Here is a 22,866-nt window from a genome sequence, read left to right on the forward strand (position 1 = left end):
ACATGCTGCTGCTGTACAATATAGCGTACATGAATTACCCGTAGCAGATCTATACAGGTGGAGCTGGGGAAAGTGGAGGGTTTCTGAGAGCACGCTGCGCTGCTAATGCAAATGCTACCCAATAATTTGAAGGTTGAGCATGCGAGCTCATTGGCTACTAATAGAGCAGGAACCAATCAGCTGCTCCCTATAGATAACGATGTGATTACAAACAGGTTAAATGACCTACGTAAATGACCTAGCCTGCACCATCCAGAGTTTCATGACACAACTTTGTATTTCTCTACACTAACTCCACAGTAGATAAGTTGGATGGGCTTTTACTGTTGCGCCAAGTAATTTTTTAGGGGAAATTAGTTGAAACCTTAGGGCTAGTTTTGTAGACACTAAAAACAGAAGCTAAACTAATCCAACTATAAAGCCCAGTTGATCCATTGAAGACATATTAAGAAAATCCACTAAAGATCCATCTCTAATTGCAAGCATGATGGTGAATTTACATTTGTACTGTTCAGGGATGCAGAATGTGGAAATGTATTACATTTGCTACAACCCTGAAAATATTAACTTTAGCACATTTCCATTCATCAATAAATTCTTCACCCCCTGCACTCATCGTACTGTCACGGTGACCTATAGCAGGGACAGAACCACTTACTACAAAATACAGTTCACAAATCAAAGCAACCTTGAACCTGGACATGAAAGAAACGGGAGGAGAAAGAAAAACAGGAAGATGTGCAGGGACATGCTCCCAAACACACAGGCTATCACAGCTCTTATACACACTGCTTGATACACACAATTCAGCCTTTCAGAGTGCACATCACAGGCTCTTTTCAAATGCATGGAGTGTGGGTGTATGAAGCTCACATTGAAATTAAAAGTTAAGGTCACCAGCACACAAACACATTTAGCAGGGTGGCTGGAGACTGAAATGGGACCATACAAACACGCATGTAAACATCTCTACACTCACTATGAAGACATGTCTCTGGTCTGATAGACACATAAGTTATGTGAGGTCACTGCTAACAGTGACAACTGAACTGTTACTGAATGGGTCAGGGATGGCACAAGGGTTGTCGATGTAACAGATTTGTCGGCGTACAGTGAGTAATTAATAAACTATAATAGAGTATGTGGTAGGGTATGCTGCAAAAGAGATAACGACTAAAAAAGGTATTGTTCACAATATAGCATTTCTGGAATAAAATGAGAAAAAAAAGGTGAAATAAAATAGCAAATAAATTAATAAATTAATAAAAACAAATTAATCATAGTGTATGCAATAATATAAATTTTGAGGTTTATTCTAATAAAATTAGAAAGATAATTTTTTTGTCCTAAACAAATGTAATAAAAAACATTATATCAAACATTGAAACCTCAATGTCCAAAACAAATCCAACTGAACAAACTTAACATGTTCACAGTTCAATCAGCCATGTCAACTGACGAAAAAACCAAGATACATCAGAAGTAACTGGTTTGATGCAGCTTTCATTACATTGAATACATTAAAAACAGCCTTTAATCATTGCATACTGAAATGGCCAAAATCACTGTCGATTAATGCCGTATATGATTAATCATGCAGCCTGAGGCTGTGCTGTCATCACTCTTCCCATTTAGAGCGAGAGAGAGAAAGAGAGAGAGAGAGCGATGTACTATAGGCTCTTTCGTTGCTTGGGTTTGGCGAATGGACAGGAACTTTGAAAAGGTGAATGTTTCCATGGCAACTAGCCGACAGGTAAAATTTTAGCCCCCAAAAAAAGAGCACAATCCACAATGATCTTAGGGACTAGAAATCATCACATTTAGCAAAGATGAAAAAAGCAGATTTGATAAGTCTATTCCGTTTATAGCTATCATTTGGACAGTTCATACATCGTTAAGCAGTAAATCTGTTAACGATAGCCAGTTGAACACTGACCCTAAACAACAAGGACAGTGAAAGGACACTGGAGAGCAATATTCACATTAGTGCTTCATCAATATGGTGTTCATTGATTCATTCCAAACTATCACATTTGGTTCCCCCAACCTTTAATACTTTGCTGTCTAAAATATTTGCAATCTAAAATATTAGTTTGAGGTCAGAGACAGACAAAAAAAGAGAGAGAAAAACGGCAAAGACATTGTTAATATTTTTAAAAGCTTTCTTTGTTAATTATAACTTTTTACAACTGAATGCGTATGGAATGTCATGCATGCATATGTGTGTTTGTTGTACTGTATAGTACAACAATGAAAGTGAAAGTAATGCAAGTAATGCAAGCATGTTCACGTCCCCACGTGAAGAACGCACAATTCGCATTAGAGTAAATGACAGCAGCAATATGATATTACAGGTTGATAAGGAAGATATTGCAGGCTGGTTTCAAATAATTTTTCTTTATCGAACATAAGAAGTTTATAAAGACGCACTTTTTGAAGAAGCTAAAACTTAACTCTTTGCTTTTTTTTTAATAAAACCAGGCGAACAAAGGTGACTATATACGAAAACAAAAATAAAGCTGTTAAAATGAGCTATAAACGTTTTGATAAAATTAATTTCAAAACCATTCACATATTTAATTTCATAAAACATGATCACAATGGACCTCACTATTAAATGTCAACTGAAGCAAGTGTTCAAAACAAGCTTAGATCTGAAGCATGAAGAATAGATAGAGTCACTTACACTGAATGCGAGGAAACCCCGCTCGATCAATCCGTTCTATTGCCAAGTAATGTTATGTCTGCGCATTTCTCTGATTCCGATCTGAATTCGCGCTTGGCTTCATGGACTGTTGAGGGGTATTCTGTGGGATCTTTGGCTTCTGTGCCGCGTGCTGGAGAGGGAACTTCCCATGGGATAACTGATAACACACCTTCTCCTCACTCACACGCCCCATTTAAACAGATATCGCTCCCTTTCCCGCATCAAACTCCATAACATTTCCATAAACATAACATAACTTTCCAGTGTAATGTTTTCATGCCTCTTTCATTGGCCGTAGTTTCTAATTAGACACATTTTCTAGATTAAATCGCTCATTAACAGCGTTCAGTTGTTATATCCAAAATGGTGTAGTTGATTAATTAGCTACAGTAGGATTTATTAGCTATAAATATGCACACAAATTACATGTTGATAATGATCTATACATGCAGTAATCAGCTGGAAAACACTTTAGGTAAATTATAGGAAAATGTATAAAGGTAAAAACAAATGTACTTCTATATGAGTGTACATGTTTGGATGGTTACACCCACACTTTCTTATTTTATTATTATATTGTGACAGATTTGTGATAGAAAGTAAAAGGAAGGGGGCAGGGTCCAGGACATAAAACATTCTCTGATCTATTTTTGCCTAGCAAGAAAGGACATGACATCAAGACTAAAATATGCGGAACAAGAGGGGGGGAAGCACCGCAAGACAAAATAATGTTAGAGGGAGTCAAAAGGTCATCCAGACGTGCACATAAGGGGCTCACACACACTTAAACACAGCTCAACTGGCGCTAGTTATATATTAGTTTCATAACTATCAGGTGTTTCAGTTTGCACAAACACAATAGCCCAGGGGTATTCAATCTTTTTTAAGCCAAGGAACCCTTGGTGGAAAACAGAGCAGAGCAAATATTTACATATTTTGCCATGATGCAACACCATTAAAATAACGTTGAGGCATTTGCACATTTTAATTTTACTCAATACATTTGAATGTGGGATGGAGAGTATAACATTTATTTTTTAACTTTTTTTTTAACTCAATTAACTTTGTGTCTTATTATGTATCTTATTTGTGTATGTCAAGTCAAGTCAGGTCACCTTTATTTATATAGAGCTTTTTACAATACAGATTGTATCAAAGCAGCTTCACAGTGATAACATGAAAATAATACAACAAAGTTGTTTCTAGAAGAAAACTGCGTCATCATCCACCTTAAGTAAGGTAGATCAATAATACCAACTAAGCAAGCCAAAAGCCAAGGCAACAGTGGCAAGGAACCAAAACTCCATCAGGTGACAGACTGGAGAAAAAAACCTTGGGAGAGACCAGGCTCATGTGTTTGTATTCTTTGGATTTTTCACAATTATTCTGAGATCAAACTATAATTGGCGGCACCACCGCAGACCCCCATTGAACACCCCTGCAACAGACCAACGTTTCCATCAGGATTTTGAATGACTAGATAGTGGAAAGACTAACCTCCCTATCATTTCATTTTTTGTCCATTTTATATAAAGTGAAAGAGGGAGGATATGATTCAGCCTTCATGCAAACGCTTTACACACAATCTCCTGCCCTCGCATCTAACATTAACACATGGGCCAAATGGACAATTTCACAGTTATATCATGGCAGAGAAACATAGGCGATGGATGCCAGCCTCTCCATATGCATATAAAAAGGAAATAAAGATGCAGTTGGTGCCAGGATGGAAAACAGAGAGTGAAGGACGCTGGGAAAATTCAACACAATGACAGACTGAGGGAATTCTCAAGAGAAATGGGCTAAATGTGCTAAACAGCAAACAAATTAGCCTTGGCCTGAACAAATCCTGTCTGTATAAAGCAATATCACACACATACACACACGCCTTTGTCTTATCACAAGCAAACAGTTGAGCCTTTGGTGTTTACTGGGCATCTGGTTAAAGGCTAACCAAAGGTTGATATGGACTAGCCACTTCCTTGTTTCAAACACACAGACACACAAACACACAGAGACGCACACACACACACACACACACACACGCACACGCACACGCACACACACACACACACACACACACACACACACACACACACACACACACACACACACACACACATACACACACACACACACACACACAGACACAGACACAGACACAGACACACACGCTCAATGACTTGCCAAGCTAAAAGAGATTATGGAACATAAATCTATGACACTGGTCTTCATTTTTTGCTTCATGCAACTACACAAACTGGAAAATCCTCTTAGCGTCTCATTTACATCTAAAATAACTACATAAAGAATCACTTATCTGATTATAGCTGTCTCCTTTTTTACATTTGCATGTTAATGTTAAAATAATACAACATGACTATAGTTGGAATAGATCTGTTTAAATGAAAGTGTCAGTATTTTCTCTTGTTAATGTGAATCATTCAAGTGTGTGCATGTATAAATGTGTTTGCATGCAGTGTCAAATTCATGTGAAATCAAACAAGGCATTTTTTTTGCACTCTTATAAGCAATTTGTTTCTTTTCTAAAACACTTTTCTCTGAAATATACTTTTTCAATGGATGAAAACAAAGAACATGCACAAACATGCTACCTTGGAAAGGAAACATTCCAGGCAAGCTCTTTGAAAACAAAAATGAGAGAGAGAGAGAGAGAGAGAGAGAGAGAGAGAGAGAGAGAGAGAGAGAGAGAGAGAGAGAGAGAGAGAGAGAGAGAGAGAGAGAGAGAGAGAGAGAGAGAGAGAAAAGCAGGATGTGGTGAGGTTGAAGCATAAAGTCCTCAATGACCTTCAACAAGAACATGAATTATTGAGGGAACAGACATGACAACGAGGTGGATTTTTTTTCATCCATCCTGCTTTTTTGAATGAAGACAGAAGAGTGGCTTCTGTAGAGGCCCATATATTGATACACATGGTTTGTGAGGGCCATCAGCTGATACAATGTGTCCAGTGTCTGTTCATTTACTGTGTTTGACACCAGAACGCTGATGAACTGCAGCGTGAAGAAAAGACATGAGGGGCATTGAGTGATCAGAGACTAGTGAGTGAGATTATCTTTTGCAATGAAGATGTGGTCACATTTACTGTTGCTAAATTTTATAGGAATCCAGGTAATCGAGAAACATTTCACCATACAGAATTTGCAGCGTTGACCAAAAGGATGCTGCACTATTCTGAATCACTAAACAATTTTACATTATTGAAACCTTTTTTTTCTACCACGCCTTTACCAGTGCAAATAGTGATGTATACTATTTGCACCCCAGTCTAAATGCTAACATACTAAATAAAATGCAAATTGTATAACATGTTGTAAAATAGTATAGATAATTATATATAATTGTATATTATTTAAATAATTTATTTTAAAATATGTACTGAATAGCATACTATTATAAATGTATAATATGAACAGTGTATAATCTTAACATCTAGATTCCAATATCAAATACTAATGCAAATGCTTACACCAAGGACGATAAATATAACGATAAAGATATGGTTCTAAAAATCGTTCTAAATATAAAAGAATAGAATAATACACACCACAGCTATAATGATGACGACACCGTGAAACGATATCATAGGAATCACTTTCAGAATGATTTTAATTCTAGCTGATGAACGATAAAAACATTGACAGCCAATCGGAATCCATCCTGCTATAAAAAGCTCAAGCATTTAAAGCGGCAAATGACAAAATTGCAGCACATGCTAATATAGTTATCGTTATAGTTATGTTCCTGGTATGAATGGGCCTTTAGAGTGCAAATAGCTGTACATTGTGGCCAGTGTGTAATTTCACTGCAAATAGTAACTCCATTTTTCCTCTATATGGAGCTAAGTTATTGCTTTGGTAACACAAATGATTTCGTTTTTTGCCATGCCAATAAAACACATTAAACTGAAACAGATTAAGAAATAAAAAGTGTTACCAGTCCAATTGTACAGCATGCTTCATTTCTCTGTATTTGTCTCCTCTCTCTCTCTTTCATATGTGCGATTTAAAAGTTACATAACCGTAGTCGGCCACCCTGTCCAAGCCAGGTCACTAACTATGCCGTGCGTCCATCTATTCATCTCTCATCCCTCACTCCCCCTCCCTTTTCCATCCATCCATCCATCCATCCATCCATCCCTCTATCTACCTGCCAGGCAAAGCCGCTTACCCACACTGTAGGCCAAAAGAGAAGATAACATGAGAAAACACACGTATACACACATACACATGCTGGGACAGACATACAGGACAATACATGCAACGACATCCATTCCCAGAGGTGCGAGTGATTGGTTTATTGATGTACTAGAGGGAATATTCCATTGGAAGCTGGTCGTTTGTGGCATGAGTTCCTGTGACAGCACTGTAAGTGGATCTCAACTGATGGGTCAAAAAATGGGTCACAGGTCTGTTCACAGACAGTAGGAAAAACAATGATGCTAAATGGATATAATAAAGTGCAACTAACCATATAATTGTGGAAAGTTAGGTTAAACAAAAGAAAGAAGAAACGCCTCCCATATCTGTTGTTGTTGTTGTTGATATTTTGGCACAAAATATTCATCTGCCACTTTGTAGACACTAGCCAAATTACACATATGCCAGCATATACAGATTGTGACACATGCCCTCATTACCCCCAAAAACATGAAGAAAGTATGGAAGATAATATATATATATATATATATATATATATATATATATATATATATATATATATATATATATATATAAAATACAAGACAGACTATGCTGAATACAAGTTAGCTTGCAGCAACAAGGCTTGTGTCAACCACAATTTGTTTTGTGCTTTGGATTACTGGCTGTTGAGCATGGGATCCTGTTTTTGCCTCAGTAGGAGGGAAAACAAAACTAAAAATGTATTTCTAAGAGTTTACAATAGGATATTTTGTGAGAAAGTCACATTGGGAGATATCAAGTCACAACTACCCTCAATTATTTGTTAGTTTGTGTGCTGTTAAATCGATTAATCACATCTAACATAAAAGTTTGTGTTTATTTATATATATATAATATATATATATTATATATATACACACACACACACACACACACATGTATATATACATAAAGGTATTCATAATGTAGGCTACATTATAATGCATTACATCTTTTCATCCATAATTGTAACCAAAGTTAAAATGCATTATACAATTTGTAGATTCCTTGTTACATCTGAAATTGGTTGTTTGTCATGTTTTAATGAATTATACTTTCTAAAGGCATAACATAAGTATTGCATGCGACCATACAATGCATTATAAGGTGCATCACAAGGCAAACTTAATGCATTACAATACTTTTATAATACATTATATAAAGACTTGTTACGATTATTTTCATGTTTCAGTACAGGAGTGATAAACATCTTCAGCACAGTGTTGGGTCATTGATTGACTTGCTGTCCATTGTAATATCTGGGTCTCAGAAAAAGCATTGGAGAAGCAGCACAGCCATAGAGAAAAGCTCTACACTCACAGCACAAACATATTTTATTCATATCACCACATAAAGGGACAGGACACAATGTGAAGGGACTGTGACAATCTGCCAGTTACAGTCATCACATCAGAAATAAAATCGGCAAATGTGTTTCTTGGTCTGTACCTATGAAAAAGCTGCAGATAAATGCATCGAAATAAGAGTAGTTTTCTAGTAAGATCTGCTGCTGCCATCTTACTATATGTAGGGATCTGACTCACCTCAGACTCCAGCTGGACAACTGATAAGACGACTATTTATTATTTTAACTAGCAGACATTTCAGGAAAGAATGCCTGCTGGAGCTTTTCTTACAAAAATAAAAAAATATATAATGGATGATTTTAAACTGGGGGCATTTCTCATCTTCTTTCATTCCCTCAACTTGTTTGTCATTCCTGGCCGCCTTCGTTTCTGCCTTGTAGGACAAGAATAACAGTTCTAAAATGTCTCGATAAGATTCCTCCGTATATATCTGGATGCATAACACTTACAAATATGGTAGCATTCCACGCTGAGTGTGTCCTACATGCTACACAGATCAGACAAAATAAACTGTCTTTCTATGCCAGCAGTTAACATGAAGCATGTCTGCCCATTGGAAGGTTATATTCTTATACTGATCCGGCTCTCGGAAACATTCACCTCTGAGACGCTCCGGTCAGATTGAGCATTCTGAGGTGACCCTCTCCTGAGGAGAAGATGCCCGAGACCACCCTCCTCATGTTCCAGGAGACCAGGGGAGTAGACGCGCCTCAGCGGCGCACAACAAATCAATAGACCAGAGAGATTGGTCATGACAGTGCAATTAGAGAGCGACTGAGAGAAAACGAGGCAAAGGGAAAGAGAGATGGCCTCGATTTGCAGAATGTATTGCAAGTTTAGAAAACATTTTTGCACACTAGACTGTTGTTGTTTTTTTCATTGTCTTTTTATATCCTCCAATCAAACATTATCTGTCTCTAATTTTCCATTCCAGCACAGCTGACGAGATGTCGAACAACAGCTGGTACTGAGGAGAAACTCTCCTCTCATTCCTCCCTCTTTTTCACACCATCTATTAATTTCTCTCCACTCAGTTTAGAGGTGTTTGTAAAATAAATGCATTTATCTTCCCTTACACATTCTCTGCAATACTCTGCAAAGCTCTCTTTTTTCCATCTGTGTGCAATGCATGTTGCCATAAGCTGTATAAATTCTACACATAAAGGGCTTGAACTGAATGAGAAATTCTAAATTCCCTGATATTTCCAGGTTTTCCATGACCGTAGGACATGCTACTATAGGCTCTAGGGATGCCCCGATATGAACATTTTGGCAGATACCGAAAACCAATAATTCGTTATATTTGAAAGCCGATAACCGATATATTGGCTGATAAATCTAAATCCAATTTTTTTATATAATATGACCGACTTCACATGTTGCATTTTTTTAAGTGATTCCAATCATATTTCAAGAAATTAAAAAATCATCATGGCAAACAGTGCGCATTTGACGTGTCTCAGCTCAAGGAAATAATCCATTATTTATCAGCTTTAATATATCAGCCACATTTTCTTATTGGACCGATAACTTTAACATTAAAAAACCCTCATATCGGCCGATACCTGTAACAGTGTTGTTTATTATATCATGTTTCTGGTTTCTGGCCTTTGCTTCGACGCAATTTCATGACAATACCGATATGGTGGCCGATTTATCGTGCATCCCTACTAGGCTCCACCAATGACAGACTAGTAGAAGAAGCTCCACTTCACTTTTCATTTACATTGTTTTATATTGTACGGTGTCCTTGAGTGCCCTGAAAGGCGCCCATAAATAAAAGGTTTTATTAACCAATGACAGACTAGTAGAAGAAGCTCCACTTCACTTTTCATTTACATTGTTTTATATTGTACGGTGTCCTTGAGTGCCCTGAAAGGCGCCCATAAATAAAAGGTTTTATTATTATTTCAGTTACATGATATGCAAAAGTTAATTAATCATTAATCAATCTTTAAATCTATATATCCAGGGAGGGAGATTGTGGATAAACAGGTGTAATATGTGTCTCAGTGTTATGAATGAGAGCAGCTGTTCAACAGAAATATAATTACAGACACATACTGTACACAAGCTGACAGGTTGAGAGAAGTTCATAACCTCAGGTCAAAACAAACAACAACAAAAAAAAAAAAACACAAGTGACAGGCGGCAAGCGATGAAGAGGAGTCATCCTCAACGTATCATTTTAATTACCACAAGAATGACACACCCTCCATCACATAAATCAACTTTAAATTGAAGCTTCATTTAATCAGATGCAGCTATTTAAAAATCCCAATGCAGATGTGTTGCTGCTGGCCACAGTGACTCCACACTAAAATGGCATCAGAATTTAACCACATGAGTCCAGTGACCCAGAACATCTAATGTGACCAACATCCCCCATCATCACAGACGCTGTTAGAAACAATTACAAACAAATACATTACAAAACAGTCCCAGATCACAGCATGCGTGTGTGAGAGACTTCTATCACATTATATTTGTGAGAACAACATGGAAACAGTCCTAGCCAAAGACTCAGGATCAGACTGATCACTCACTCACCAGTCATCATGTGAATTCAGCGCAGCAGTCACACACCGGAGAGAACGAGGGAGGACAGGAGATAACCCTGAAGGTGAAGGGATCTGTTGGGCAGTTCTCACAGCTCCATTTTTCTCTTTTCCGGCGCCAAGCGCTTCCCTCTCCCTGCTTCTCTCTCTCTCTCACTCACTCAGTCAGCTCTGAGCAGCCCAACCGCTGCCGTTTGTTTTCTGGGGAAGGCGGAGCGGAGAGAAATCTCTCTCTCTCTCTCTCTCTCTCTCTCAGCCATTTATTTCACCCCACATTCACTCTTTCTCTCTCTCTACTGCCCTCTTGTGCTCTCCTTGTCTCTCATCCTCCCTTTCCTTACATATTTTTCCACTGTCCTACTTCCTCTGCTCTCTATATCTCTCTGTCAGAGTCTGTATGTGTGTGTGCTCGTATAAATTGTTTCACTCTCTCCCACAGACAAAACTAGACATGCACAAAAATAAGAACCTCATATGCGCGTCTTTGTTAGTCAGATCACTCCCTTTCATCTCAAATCAATACTCACAGATGGCTGTGACAGGGTACACAGCATATAATCAACCAAAACAGCATTTTCTCCGATACTAAATAAAACTGCAAATTTCATTAGCAGCCCTGGCTTTGTCAACCGTTCTTCCAGACGTAAGCTCAGAAATCAACATGCAAACAGTCTGTCCACAGCAGGTCTAACAAACCTGCTCGAGAAAAAAGTTTGGAGAATGAGGACTATATACACACACTTACCATTCAAAGGTTTGGGATTGGTACGAATCATGTTTTAATACGTTTTGAAAGTGACTTATGCTCACCAAGGCAACATTTATTTGATTAAAAATAGTCAAAATATTGTGAACTATTACAACAAAAAGAAAATAACTGCTTCCAATTTTAATATATTATATGTTTTTTTAAATACATAATTTTGATTCAAATATAATGTATTCTTGTGATTGTAAAGCTGCAATTGTTTCAGCATCATTACTCCAGTCTTCAATCTCACATGATCTCATTCAGAAATCATTCTAATATGATGATTTACTGTCACTTTTCATCAATTTACTGCATTATTTCTGAGTATTAATAACACATCTTACTGACTTTGAATGGTGGTGTAGGCTATACTGAACACAAAATTACAATGCATACTTTAAAATAATAATGTAACATAAACTATAATGCATAGTTCTAATTTATCATTTGAAAAAAACTACAATTAAATCCAATCAATAAGAATTACCATTTGTATTTTCTTCCTTAATGAATCGGAGTTTGACAAATTGAACAAATTGGTTGATAAAGGTTGTAAATGATTCCATGACTCATACAAATACAGTGGCTAAGTCAGAAAAAGTAGGTTATGCTTTTTGATTACTTTGTGATCATTAAAAAGTATATTCTGTATAGTATGAATGCGTGTTGTATTAATGTAATCAGTAATCAGGACATTTTTCATGTTGTCATTGTCACATGACCTGCCAGCATCAGTTGCGTCGCTTCACTACCATTCATAAATCCTCCCCTGTGGCCTCATGGGATAGTAAAATGTCTATTGAATGCGCACTTCAGAATCTCGCTAGTTCATACTATTACTTTATGCATACTCTTTTATGAATATTGTGAATTCTGACACTACTCGTCACATACGGTTTTGTTTTATTATACTATATAGTAAAGTAGTATGCATTTGTGGATACAACCAGTCCCTCCTGAATGAGTCAATAAATCATTATTTATTCTGATAATTAATATTAATTATAAGAAATCTTTACTGAAGCCATTCGAACACATTACAGAACATAACTTATAGAACATAAGAATAATTTAAATTCATCTAATGCATTAATCCTGAGCGAGAACAGGAGACATTTCAGTTTCAAAAACATCTTCCATATTTTAAAGCAGGTTTATTGCTTGCGCATTCAATAAAGACGGCCGATTTTGTTGTCCAAGCAGACTCAACGGCCGTCTTTGAGGCCTTATTAAAATCACTTCTCACAAAACATACATATTGAACTTGACAGTTTGATTAAAAGTGGCTCTAGTTCAATCTTCATACTTCAGTCTTTCCTTAGGAATTAGTTCCTTTTTTTACCCAAATGAAATTTACAGAGCAATAAAGCAACGCTGAGATTTTTTCCCCGATATGACAGTTTCCTTGACAACATCCCCTCTTTTCTGGTCAGGAGGGAGTGAAACAAGGATATGTGAGAGAACAATAAAACGAGCGGAGGTAAAATTGACACAAATGTTCAAATGCTTTTAATTTAGATCTGACCCTGTAAAGTCATTAGAATCTATGATCGTCATCTGAGAGTATCAAATAAAAATCGGTGTCAGTCTAGAAAGTTTATTAAAGTCTGTTTGTGTCTATGACAAGACTTGTGTGTCCCTGAAATCGTGTGTTTAAGGAGATTTTTTTTTTTGCTCCGATTCTGTCCATGTCTTTTTGTGACGCTCTTATTTTAGTTTATGCTTCTTCTCACCGTGCACATGCACAATAATTTCCTCCAACAAAATACAGTTTTGTAGTTATCTAGTTTTGGCTTTAAAGTGAACATATCATGGAAAATAATAATACAAAAATAATATTCTACAACACAGAGTTTCTTACCTTGTCCGTCATCCACAAATCATTTCTGAAAACTAAACTTCAAATACATACATACATACATAAAAAAAAGGAAAAAAAAAGAAATCATGGTTGTTGTGACATCATAACCATAAGCACATTCACATATGACCGCCTACAATTATATGTCATTGCCTATCTGATGTTCTGCATTCTGCAGGTCAATAGCCAATCATTACATGGACAGAGTGGGTACAAAATTGTCCTATTAAACTAACTGTTCTGGTGCAATAAACAAAAAATAAGGTTACGTACACACTGTCAGTTTTCGGGAATGACAACCACATTAACGTACAGGTGTGAGTTTCGAAATGTCCCGTTTACACAGCAACTTACAGTAGCGTCTCAAATACTGTCTGTATGAACGTGCAAAGAGAGTCGAGCCTGTATTCTCTTACTAGTAACCATGGCGACAAAAAATTACTACACTTCTTGACCAAAGTAATATCAAAGATGGTGACGTCCATAAAACTGAAAAGTCTTATCACTGACACGACAAGAGTTCAATCGAGCTGCGGGTTCATTTGTCACATCTTCATTAACCGACAGCAACTTTTATATCTGGGTGGAGAATTTGAGCGTGCGTACAACACAAAACTGATACGAGTGGAGAACAGTGACTGGATCTAAAACCTTCATATCACACACAGCTCACATCTCCATCATTGTAAGTTACCGAAACCACACATGAAATCCGCAACACACAGTAGACACACATTTGTGCAGCCTAGAGAGTCTCTCTCGCACTGTATGACGTGACTGATAACTATTTGTCCAGTCCGGTTCTGTTCACACAGTGCAGGTTTTCAGAGAATGCGATTGTGAGTCCTAAAATTTTACGGGTGTGAGTTCAATTATAGAATGCGGTTGTCACTCCAGTAAATAACCGTACTGTGTGTGAACGTATTAAGGACTCAAATACAGGACTGACAACTGTGTTCTGCTGCTGTATGAACGAGGGCTAAAATTAGAGCAGATTAAAGGTCCCTTTAAAATCAATCAGCATTCATTAGATCCCCCCCCCCCCCCCCCCCCAAATTTTTTTTTTTAATACAAATTTAACTTGAAATCCAGTTTACACACTAAGAACAATCCTCTTTCTCCACCCACCAGAACCGAACAGCCTGGTTTATTGGTAAATGGTTCAACTTGTGGCTGGTATCATGTTTCCTAAGTCTCTAAGTGCCATCTGTGCCAAGAGGACAAACAGTACAAACTAAACGTTTTAATGAATTATGGGTGAACATCATAGAGAGAGAGAGAAAGAGAGAGAGAGAGAGAGAGAGAGAGAGAGAGAGAGAGAGAGAGAGAGAGAGAGAGAGAGAGAGAGAGAGAGAGAGAGAGAGAGGGAGAGAGAGAGTGTGTTCAAAAATGGTAAATTCTGAAATTAATGAAACTAAAACCTCATCAACATATTTTCTATTAAACAAAAATTGCAACAGAGAAATTAGTGCATCTATTATATATTGATACTGCATATTTGAAATGTCATTTTATACGTATCTTCCTTTGTATATATATATATATATATATATATATCCCATGTGCTTTCAACAGCAGAGTTGTTTTCTATTAAGAGTTCTTGACTCTTTCTAATAGAAGCCGCAATCAGACTGTCTGGTAACACAGGGTCGTTTTCAGCCAAATGAATGTAATAATCCACAACAGACAGAGAGATACATGCACAAACACTCAAGCACAGATCGAAAAAGCTGCACTCACATCAGCCAGGGCACCGGGCACAGAAATTCAACAAAAATCCATTTGGCCCCACAGAAGTCTAGAGTACTCATCCCCTATCTGTATAAGCACAGCCATCCATAGTCTGCTCCAGCCAAGCAATGCTGACAGCACAGACAATTACTACACTTAATCCAATCAAATGAGATGCTTTTGGGATTAGCAGCATCCGCACATATAATCTCATTTGTGTAAAGAATGGATGAGCAGCTCAGGCCATGGCTTTAGAGCAGTGGCTGATGTTAATGCTGCTGATATAAGATAAAACGAGGGCTGTAACTGAATGGGAACCCTTAGGGTCTAGGCTAATGGCTAAAGCTAAACTGGGGAAACACTGCAAGCTAATGCCCAGATTAACGAGAGAATCAACGCTGAGCGCAGATAAAGTACAAACTGGGGTTGGACTGCCTGAGGTCCATAAACAAATGAATGAACTAAAAATAAAATAAACAAAACAAACTTACCAACTACATAACTTTAATACAGCAATAGAGTAAATACATACATTCATTCATTTCTTAAAAATAAACAACCACAACAACAACAAAAATTCTGCTCCCTGCTAAAATCCTGCTAGATTTTGAGCTAGTTCCATCTGGTTGATCATATGGCTGGTTGGGCTGAGGTCAACCTGGTTAGAACTGGTAAACCATGTTCTAAAATCCACAGTGACTACTTTAAAACTAAATTGAAGCCTGCTTCCCCAACATCATCCCCAATCATACAGAATGACTGTAATGTCACATTATGAATCTGTTTGTAGAGTTATGTGGAATCCATTGAATTTAAAAGCACCGAATACAAAAGTGAAATAGGAGGAAAGAAAAATGTTCACTGGGCAAGAGGCTCCAAACTCTTCATTTTGGGTGCCGCCTGGAAAGACTGCCGTTTGCCTTGGGGGGGGGGGGGGGGGGGGAAATATGATGTCATTGTTTATTGGATGTATCAATGTATTTTTGCCCTGCCTGGAAGCCTGATTTCACTATGATTTACATTTAGACTTCCCATCTCACAATACCTCAGTTAATGTCCACTTTAAAGATTTAAACAAGAAAATAAAAGAGGAATAAACAGCTAAACCTGGAACTTCTCGTTTCAGTCTATTTCTGGTACCACTACCAAAACTGTTATTGTTCTGCAAATTGTGCGCATAATGGTGGTAAGTGCATCACATTTACGGTAAAATAAAGTACAGCGAAACTTTCAGAGCCAAAATTTGCATAGAAATGAGCAAAAGCTCAAGAGCAGGGCACAGCTGCAGTCTGTTTAAAGTGAGGGATATTTATGGGATAAGGGAATGAGAAGATGCATCTCCGAGAAAGAGGCAGATGACAGATTGGACTGCAAAGCTCTGTCGGTTTTCACTGACAAGAGAGGCATGTCAAAAGTGACCTCAATAACCAGTCTGCCAAACAGACACACACAAACTTTCAGACCACACACACTCCCTTCACACGTCATTGTTCACCGTGCAGCAAATTATGCAGCACGGACATGGAGGAAATGCAAAATCTCACATTTACATATGTGTTATACCATAAGAATTAGCACACAGAATGCAAACACATGCAAACGCATCCATGCTGAGACTCTTCCGCCATATAAAGCAGCTCATTTAGTACATCTCACATCCAGTAAAGCTTCAAAATAGGTCAGAAAACAACTGCCTTTTGATTGTGTCCAATAACATTTAGGGCCATGACCATGACTGTAACAACTCATCTCCAGTCAAGTCAGTGACTAAAAGATAAAAACACTCTACTGCTTAAAGATGATGTGTGCCTTGTTTTTGTTGTTGATCATTTTAGCAATAGTTCTAAACAGTAGATTTCACCCAGGGGGCCAGAACCCACTAGAGGGCCATAACACACTTCACACTTCACAGCCACAAAATGGTTTACAATGATTCAAATAAGATAAAACAAAACGAGTCATCTAAAACAGTGAGAAATGCATGTCTCAAACTCGTAAGACTTTCATCCTGAAATATATTCAGCTCTTAAAACTGATATTATGGAATTTATTTTCATTTCATTATTTATAATTACTAATTTAATACACCTAGTTTCTGTAAATAAAAAATAAATAAATATTTGAACCGCTAGCTTTGTCATCAGAGAAGAAATATCCTACGGGGGCCCTCGGATATTGTTTAGGACAATTGGGGGCCTTGGAGTCAAACAAGGTTGCTAACCACTGGTTTAAAACTATCCAAAAACACAGATCAATGTCTGTCTGAATGAGCAAGTTCGGTTTGATGATTCTAGTGGCATAGAAATCACACACACACTTAAAAACGATTGGAATGAGAAAGAAAATTGATGCCGTTTACCTGTCGTTGTCCACTGGTCTGAAGCCTGGCAGGATGTGTCTAAAACTGCTGTTCCTGTCCAGTTTAGGCTGACTCTTAGTCCGCTTTATTGAGCCCTTTAACCTCCGACTCAAAAATCCCTAATGAGGAAATGACAGAGAATAAGAGAGGGACATTATAAAAAATTACAGGCAGAAAAAAATCCTTATTTCAAATTGATCTTTCACCACCATTTCATACATTCACTCACTCGTTAATTCTCCCACATTATACACCCTTTTTCTGTGAAAGCACCTGTCACATTATTGCGGCTCAAGACTCACTTTCCTTTAGGCACCAGTTACCATGGAGACAGCATGTTGGCATCAAGGGCATGGGAAGGAAAGGGAGGCATAAAGTGAGAAAGAGTGAAAAAGAAAGAATGAGAGCGAGAAGGACCAAGAATGAGAGTCAAGGACAAAGTACGATCCTCATCCTCGCTGTGAGACTGCTATGGTAGACAGAAAAGCCGAGAATGTGAGAAGAAGAGAGTGAGAAAGGCAATGGAGAAAGAGAGAGAGAGGATAAAAAAGGTGCTAAGGAAAGAGTTTCAAGAGGAAAAGAGAGGTGAGACAGTAAAAAATGAGAAGTTTCTGACAAGAAAGTGTTAGTAAACAAACAGAAAGCAGGCCGTTCCCCCCTACCAATTAACACATCTGCATATTCTACATAATTAAAGGCACCCTACTGATTACTATTCACAATATATGCAAATTATTACACACAGACATCTCTTAATCACAGAGCAATCAGTCAGAGTATTGCAGCCAACAGTTTGATAGCACCAACTGAAAGCAAATCAAACCAGAAGAGGACTGAGAGAGACAATTACATGAAGACATCTGAATAATAAACAAGATCCCCTGTCCAAACATTATATGACTTGCAAAAATACTGCAGCAGATCTGGAAATATTGTGTAGCTTTGAAAGGTGAAAGAGGGTAAATTGTAGGGCTGCGACCAATTCAAAAGTTTATCATTTCATGTCGCCAGGTTGTCTCAGTCAAGGGTGAACTGATAATGAGTTTGACAAATATTTCATAACACAATTGATTTTCAGTTCTTTAATATCAGCTCTAAATGGCTAAGATAAAGGGCACCATTTAGCAGGTCTCTAAAGAAAAACACCTAACAATGACCTTTACTGGAGAGTTGCCTGACATAACTTACTATTTTAATGTTTTTAAATACTGTAGGTCTCTTATGCTCACTAGGCTCTAAGGCTACATTTATTTAATAAAAAATACAGTAAAAATATTGAAATGCTATTACAATAAAAAAAAAAAACTGTTTTCTATTTTAAAATGTAATTTATTCCTGTGATGGCAAATGCTGAATTTCCAGTCTTCTGTCACATGATCCTTTAGAAATCATTCCAATATGCTGATTTGGTGCTCAAGAAGTATTTCTTATAATTATCAATGTTGAAAACAGCTATATATATATATATATATATATATATATATATATATATATATATATATATATATATATTCAGGATAATTAGAAGAACTGAAAGCTAAACAATACATTTATTTGAAATAGAACGCTTTTGAAATAATGTAAGTGTCTTATCTGTTATGTTTTTATAATGGAACTGTGTTGTGAAAGTTGCTGTTGTCATGAAACTTTTTTTTTTAAAAGCTTCATTGAGTATGTCAATCAAACCGAGTTCAACAGCAAGGAAACACAATCATGTGTATCAAAACAACATTCTTTGTTAAACATCATATTAAGGTTTTAAATGAACCACAATTAGATGTGCTATATATGCAACACAAGGAATAATATTTTAAATTAAAAATACCTTTACAGGAGAATGTCACATGATGACATACATGTGTTGCCGTGTTCAGAGGCAAGAATGTGTGTGTTACCACATACCAGTATTTATACTAAAAAAAACTCTTCTGGTGCTCTTTCATTGTAAAGAGCTGTTCTCCCCAAAGATGGAAACTATAATATAGCTATAATATAACTATAGCTATAACGATATTGTTGTAATCACTTTCAGAATTATTTTTCCCAGCTGATGAATGATAAAAACATTGACAGCCAATCAGAATGAAGGATCCTTAACAATTTTTTTCTTTTCTTTTTGTAATTACACAATGCATTGCATTGTGCACAGTTGTGGAAAATCTGAATAAATGAACAAATAATTGAATCAGTTATCAATACAGTTGTTCTTTCTAGCCCTAGTAAACAATTCAGTCACGGCGTGTAATGTCAAGCCGTGTTAATAAGCAACTATCGAGCAGGTCTGTCAAACAGGTCATGGATGTTGACAGTCAATATACAGGGCAGAATCATCATTCCATGAGTCCCTTGGGCCTATTTTTGCAGGATCCCATCATCATCCTTAAGTCTATGTTGAACCAAAAGGATGATTTGGCTAAACAAATTACAAAATGCATTTCACCTTTTCATATCTGGGTTATGTGCAAGCAAAAGAACTTACCAGCCTACGTCAAATACCTGCCAGGAGAAAATCAAATGAAAACCCGACCTGAAATACATTTAACTAAAGCCATTGTTGGTAACACTTTACAATAAGGTTCATTAGTTAACTAAATTAGTTAACATTAACTAATAATTAACTGCACTTATCTTTGTTAATGTTAATTTACTAATACTTTATTAAATATTGTTAACATTAGTTAATGCACTGTGAACTAACATGAACAAACAATGAAGAGCTGTATTTGTATTAACTAACGTTAACAAAGATTAACAAAAACAGTAACAAATATAACAAAAAAACAGTTCATGTTAGATAATACATTTATTAATGCCCCATCCCCTCCCTAAATAATAGCTAATAAAACCACTTAAATATTTCAATGCCATGTCAGTTCAGTCGGCTGTGTGTGTCAGGCACCTACTGAAACTAATACAGGTTAAAATACAACAAACCTAATGCTACTGATTAACTTATCGATAAAAATAATAATAATAATAAACACCAGAAATTCATCCCGGCATTCTTGCACTTTTCCCACACTCCCTCTTTACCACACAATTAGTTCACAGCATGGGCTTTATACTACCAAAGAAACATTTAAACGCATTCAAGACAAATCTATTTATCCTCGTTTCTTAAGATGGACTGTACGGTATTTATATCAATATTTTTCTCATATGAGAATGTTCAAGGTCAATGTATCATGGTCGAAACTAGACCCATTGATGGTGTTAGTCACGCACACTGATTAAGAGCTCAGAACGGAGGATAAAAGGAAGGAAGGACAGAGATAAATACAGGACATAGAGAGGAAGAGGGGAGAAAAATCTCACAAAGCTCTTGATTTCAAAGGGTACAGTACCAATGCCTTCCAGTGGGGGGTGCAGGGGGATTGCAATTACTTCCCTAATTGCTCGTGTAGTGTAGATTTTCTATTGTACATGTACAGCATCAGGACGAATTATGATGGAGATGTTTTAACATCGCAGGACATATCTGCAAACTACGCACTAAGCTAGACGAATAAAATCTGAATCTGCAGAAGCTCAGAGGTCAAGTGGCCCTTGAGTCAGCTTAGAGATCTCATTTAAATGTAATTACATCTGCTTTCAGTCAATGATAAAGCAGCAAACACACATAAGCCCATGTGGACACTTTGCAGGACTCGATTTCATACAGAGGGTGAAAACTACCGAATACCACCTGACCTGCTGTTGATTGCTAATGATTCACTTCCCACACAACCGGCACATAATGTGAGCCTCAATTTAACCGATTGCTAACAGACTGGCTTTCAATCATGAGAAGGTTTTTTTTTTTTGGTATTTTTTTCAATATCATTAGTTTCATAACTATTACACGAAGCATTTAAACGCTGTTAAATCTTCTGATGCCCATCAATAAAACATCCCCTTTAAATGGAATTTTATTGTGTCTGTAATTCTGTGTAATATCCGAATGTATAATATAGCCTACAAATATAGCCTTGATCTAGACCTCAACTTAATACTAGAAATTAATATATTTAGTCTAAGCGTCTGATTTTGGTCCAGGTCTTGAGTTTGGTTAACTATTTGGCTGAACATGACTTTGGTTGAATGTGCACTGGATTTGCTTTCTAATAATAAAAAAAAAAAACACACCATCACAGCTCAAGTTTATATCCTGAAGTAGGAAATTAGCATTTGACAAAGGCTTTAAACCTAACATTTATTAGAATGGCTAAAGTTTTAATACTAAAAAGATCAGAAGAGTAGTAGCAATAAAGATAAAATACATCTGAGCACAGTATGTAGTGCACATATGGAGTCCAGACGGCGTTTAATCACACTCTTACAGATGACACACACATATATAATACTCACTGTAACTCTGAAGGGTGTAGCAGCAGTGGCTGTGGGCTCCATTGTGGGCGGGGCTTTGTCAGGGGCGGAGCCTGGCATGCTACGTCTCCGCCCTGTTCTCTCGGGTGGAGAGTCTGTGAGACAGAGGGACAGGGAGAGATTTTTCTTTAACTTATTGTGCTATACAGAAAAGTTTCTACCTTGTTATAACAAAAGTCCTTCAATAAAATATTACCTAGGAAAAGGCTATTGACCGAACATAATTTTTTTTTTTTTGAAATTCCAAGCAAATAAAAAATACTCAAAATATCCAGACTATAATGCACATACATCTTTTTTACTTGTAAAATGATATTGAAATAGCATCAGAATAAGTTCATCTGTGAATGTTTTTATTTATTCATTCAGATAGCTTTATAACAGCCAAGAATAAGCCCACATGCACAACTCATGGACACATCCCAGCATGTTTTCCAAAGTGTGGATGCAGACTGTGAGACTCTCACAGCGTGATCGATAGGCAGATTATACAACAGAACACATGCCACTGTCATAAAGTAAAAGTTTTCTGATATCCTAACAGCCCATTCATATAGTCATCAAAACTCCACCTCCTTGCGCTATCAGTATACAAAGCTCTAACTGTTCCTTGCTGCCCTTCAGGGGAACGCTGGTGTTCACATGGTGAAAGTGAAGCCTGACTGCTTCATTTAATCTGTCAAGATAGGTACACATACTGTAGATCTAGAAACAGATTATGTTAAGTGCTTCGCTCTGATCTCACGATCACACTCTGATCCCCCTACACGACACAGTCTGAGCAAAGTCTTCAGTCGGAACTCATTTTTCCACCACGCACAAACACAGAGAAAGAACAGGAGTATAAATTCTTTTCAAGCATCGTTTCACCCAATTGCCCAAATTTCAACCATCTGGTCTGTTGTGTGGACTGGGAAATAATGTGGTCATGAACTTTTTTAAAGTTTAAGATTATACTGAAGGC

The 22,866-nt window shown here is 37.1% G+C and overlaps 1 protein-coding gene across 9 annotated transcripts in view; it reads right to left on the reverse strand.

Moving 5' to 3' along the window:
• dab2ipb (DAB2 interacting protein b) overlaps window positions 1–22,866 on the reverse strand; it is a 150,195-nt gene that overhangs the window by 43,411 nt on the left and 83,918 nt on the right. For 7 of the 9 annotated variants that reach the window (XM_079606670.1, XM_079606671.1, XM_079606672.1 and 4 more), the window contains 2 exons: window positions 21,885–21,997; window positions 17,538–17,656 (listed from right to left, as the gene is read on the reverse strand). In XM_079606670.1, coding sequence (XP_079462796.1) covers window positions 17,538–17,656; window positions 21,885–21,997 — 232 coding nt within the window. Of the gene's footprint in view, window positions 1–2,686; window positions 2,845–10,827; window positions 11,039–17,537; window positions 17,657–21,884; window positions 21,998–22,866 lie in introns of those variants that run through there. The other 2 variants (XM_079606677.1, XM_079606678.1) reach the window with 2 other exon arrangements.

This window comes from Phoxinus phoxinus (assembly GCF_949152265.1).
Source record: "Phoxinus phoxinus genome assembly, chromosome: 3".
Classification (NCBI taxonomy): Eukaryota; Metazoa; Chordata; class Actinopteri; order Cypriniformes; family Leuciscidae; genus Phoxinus; species Phoxinus phoxinus.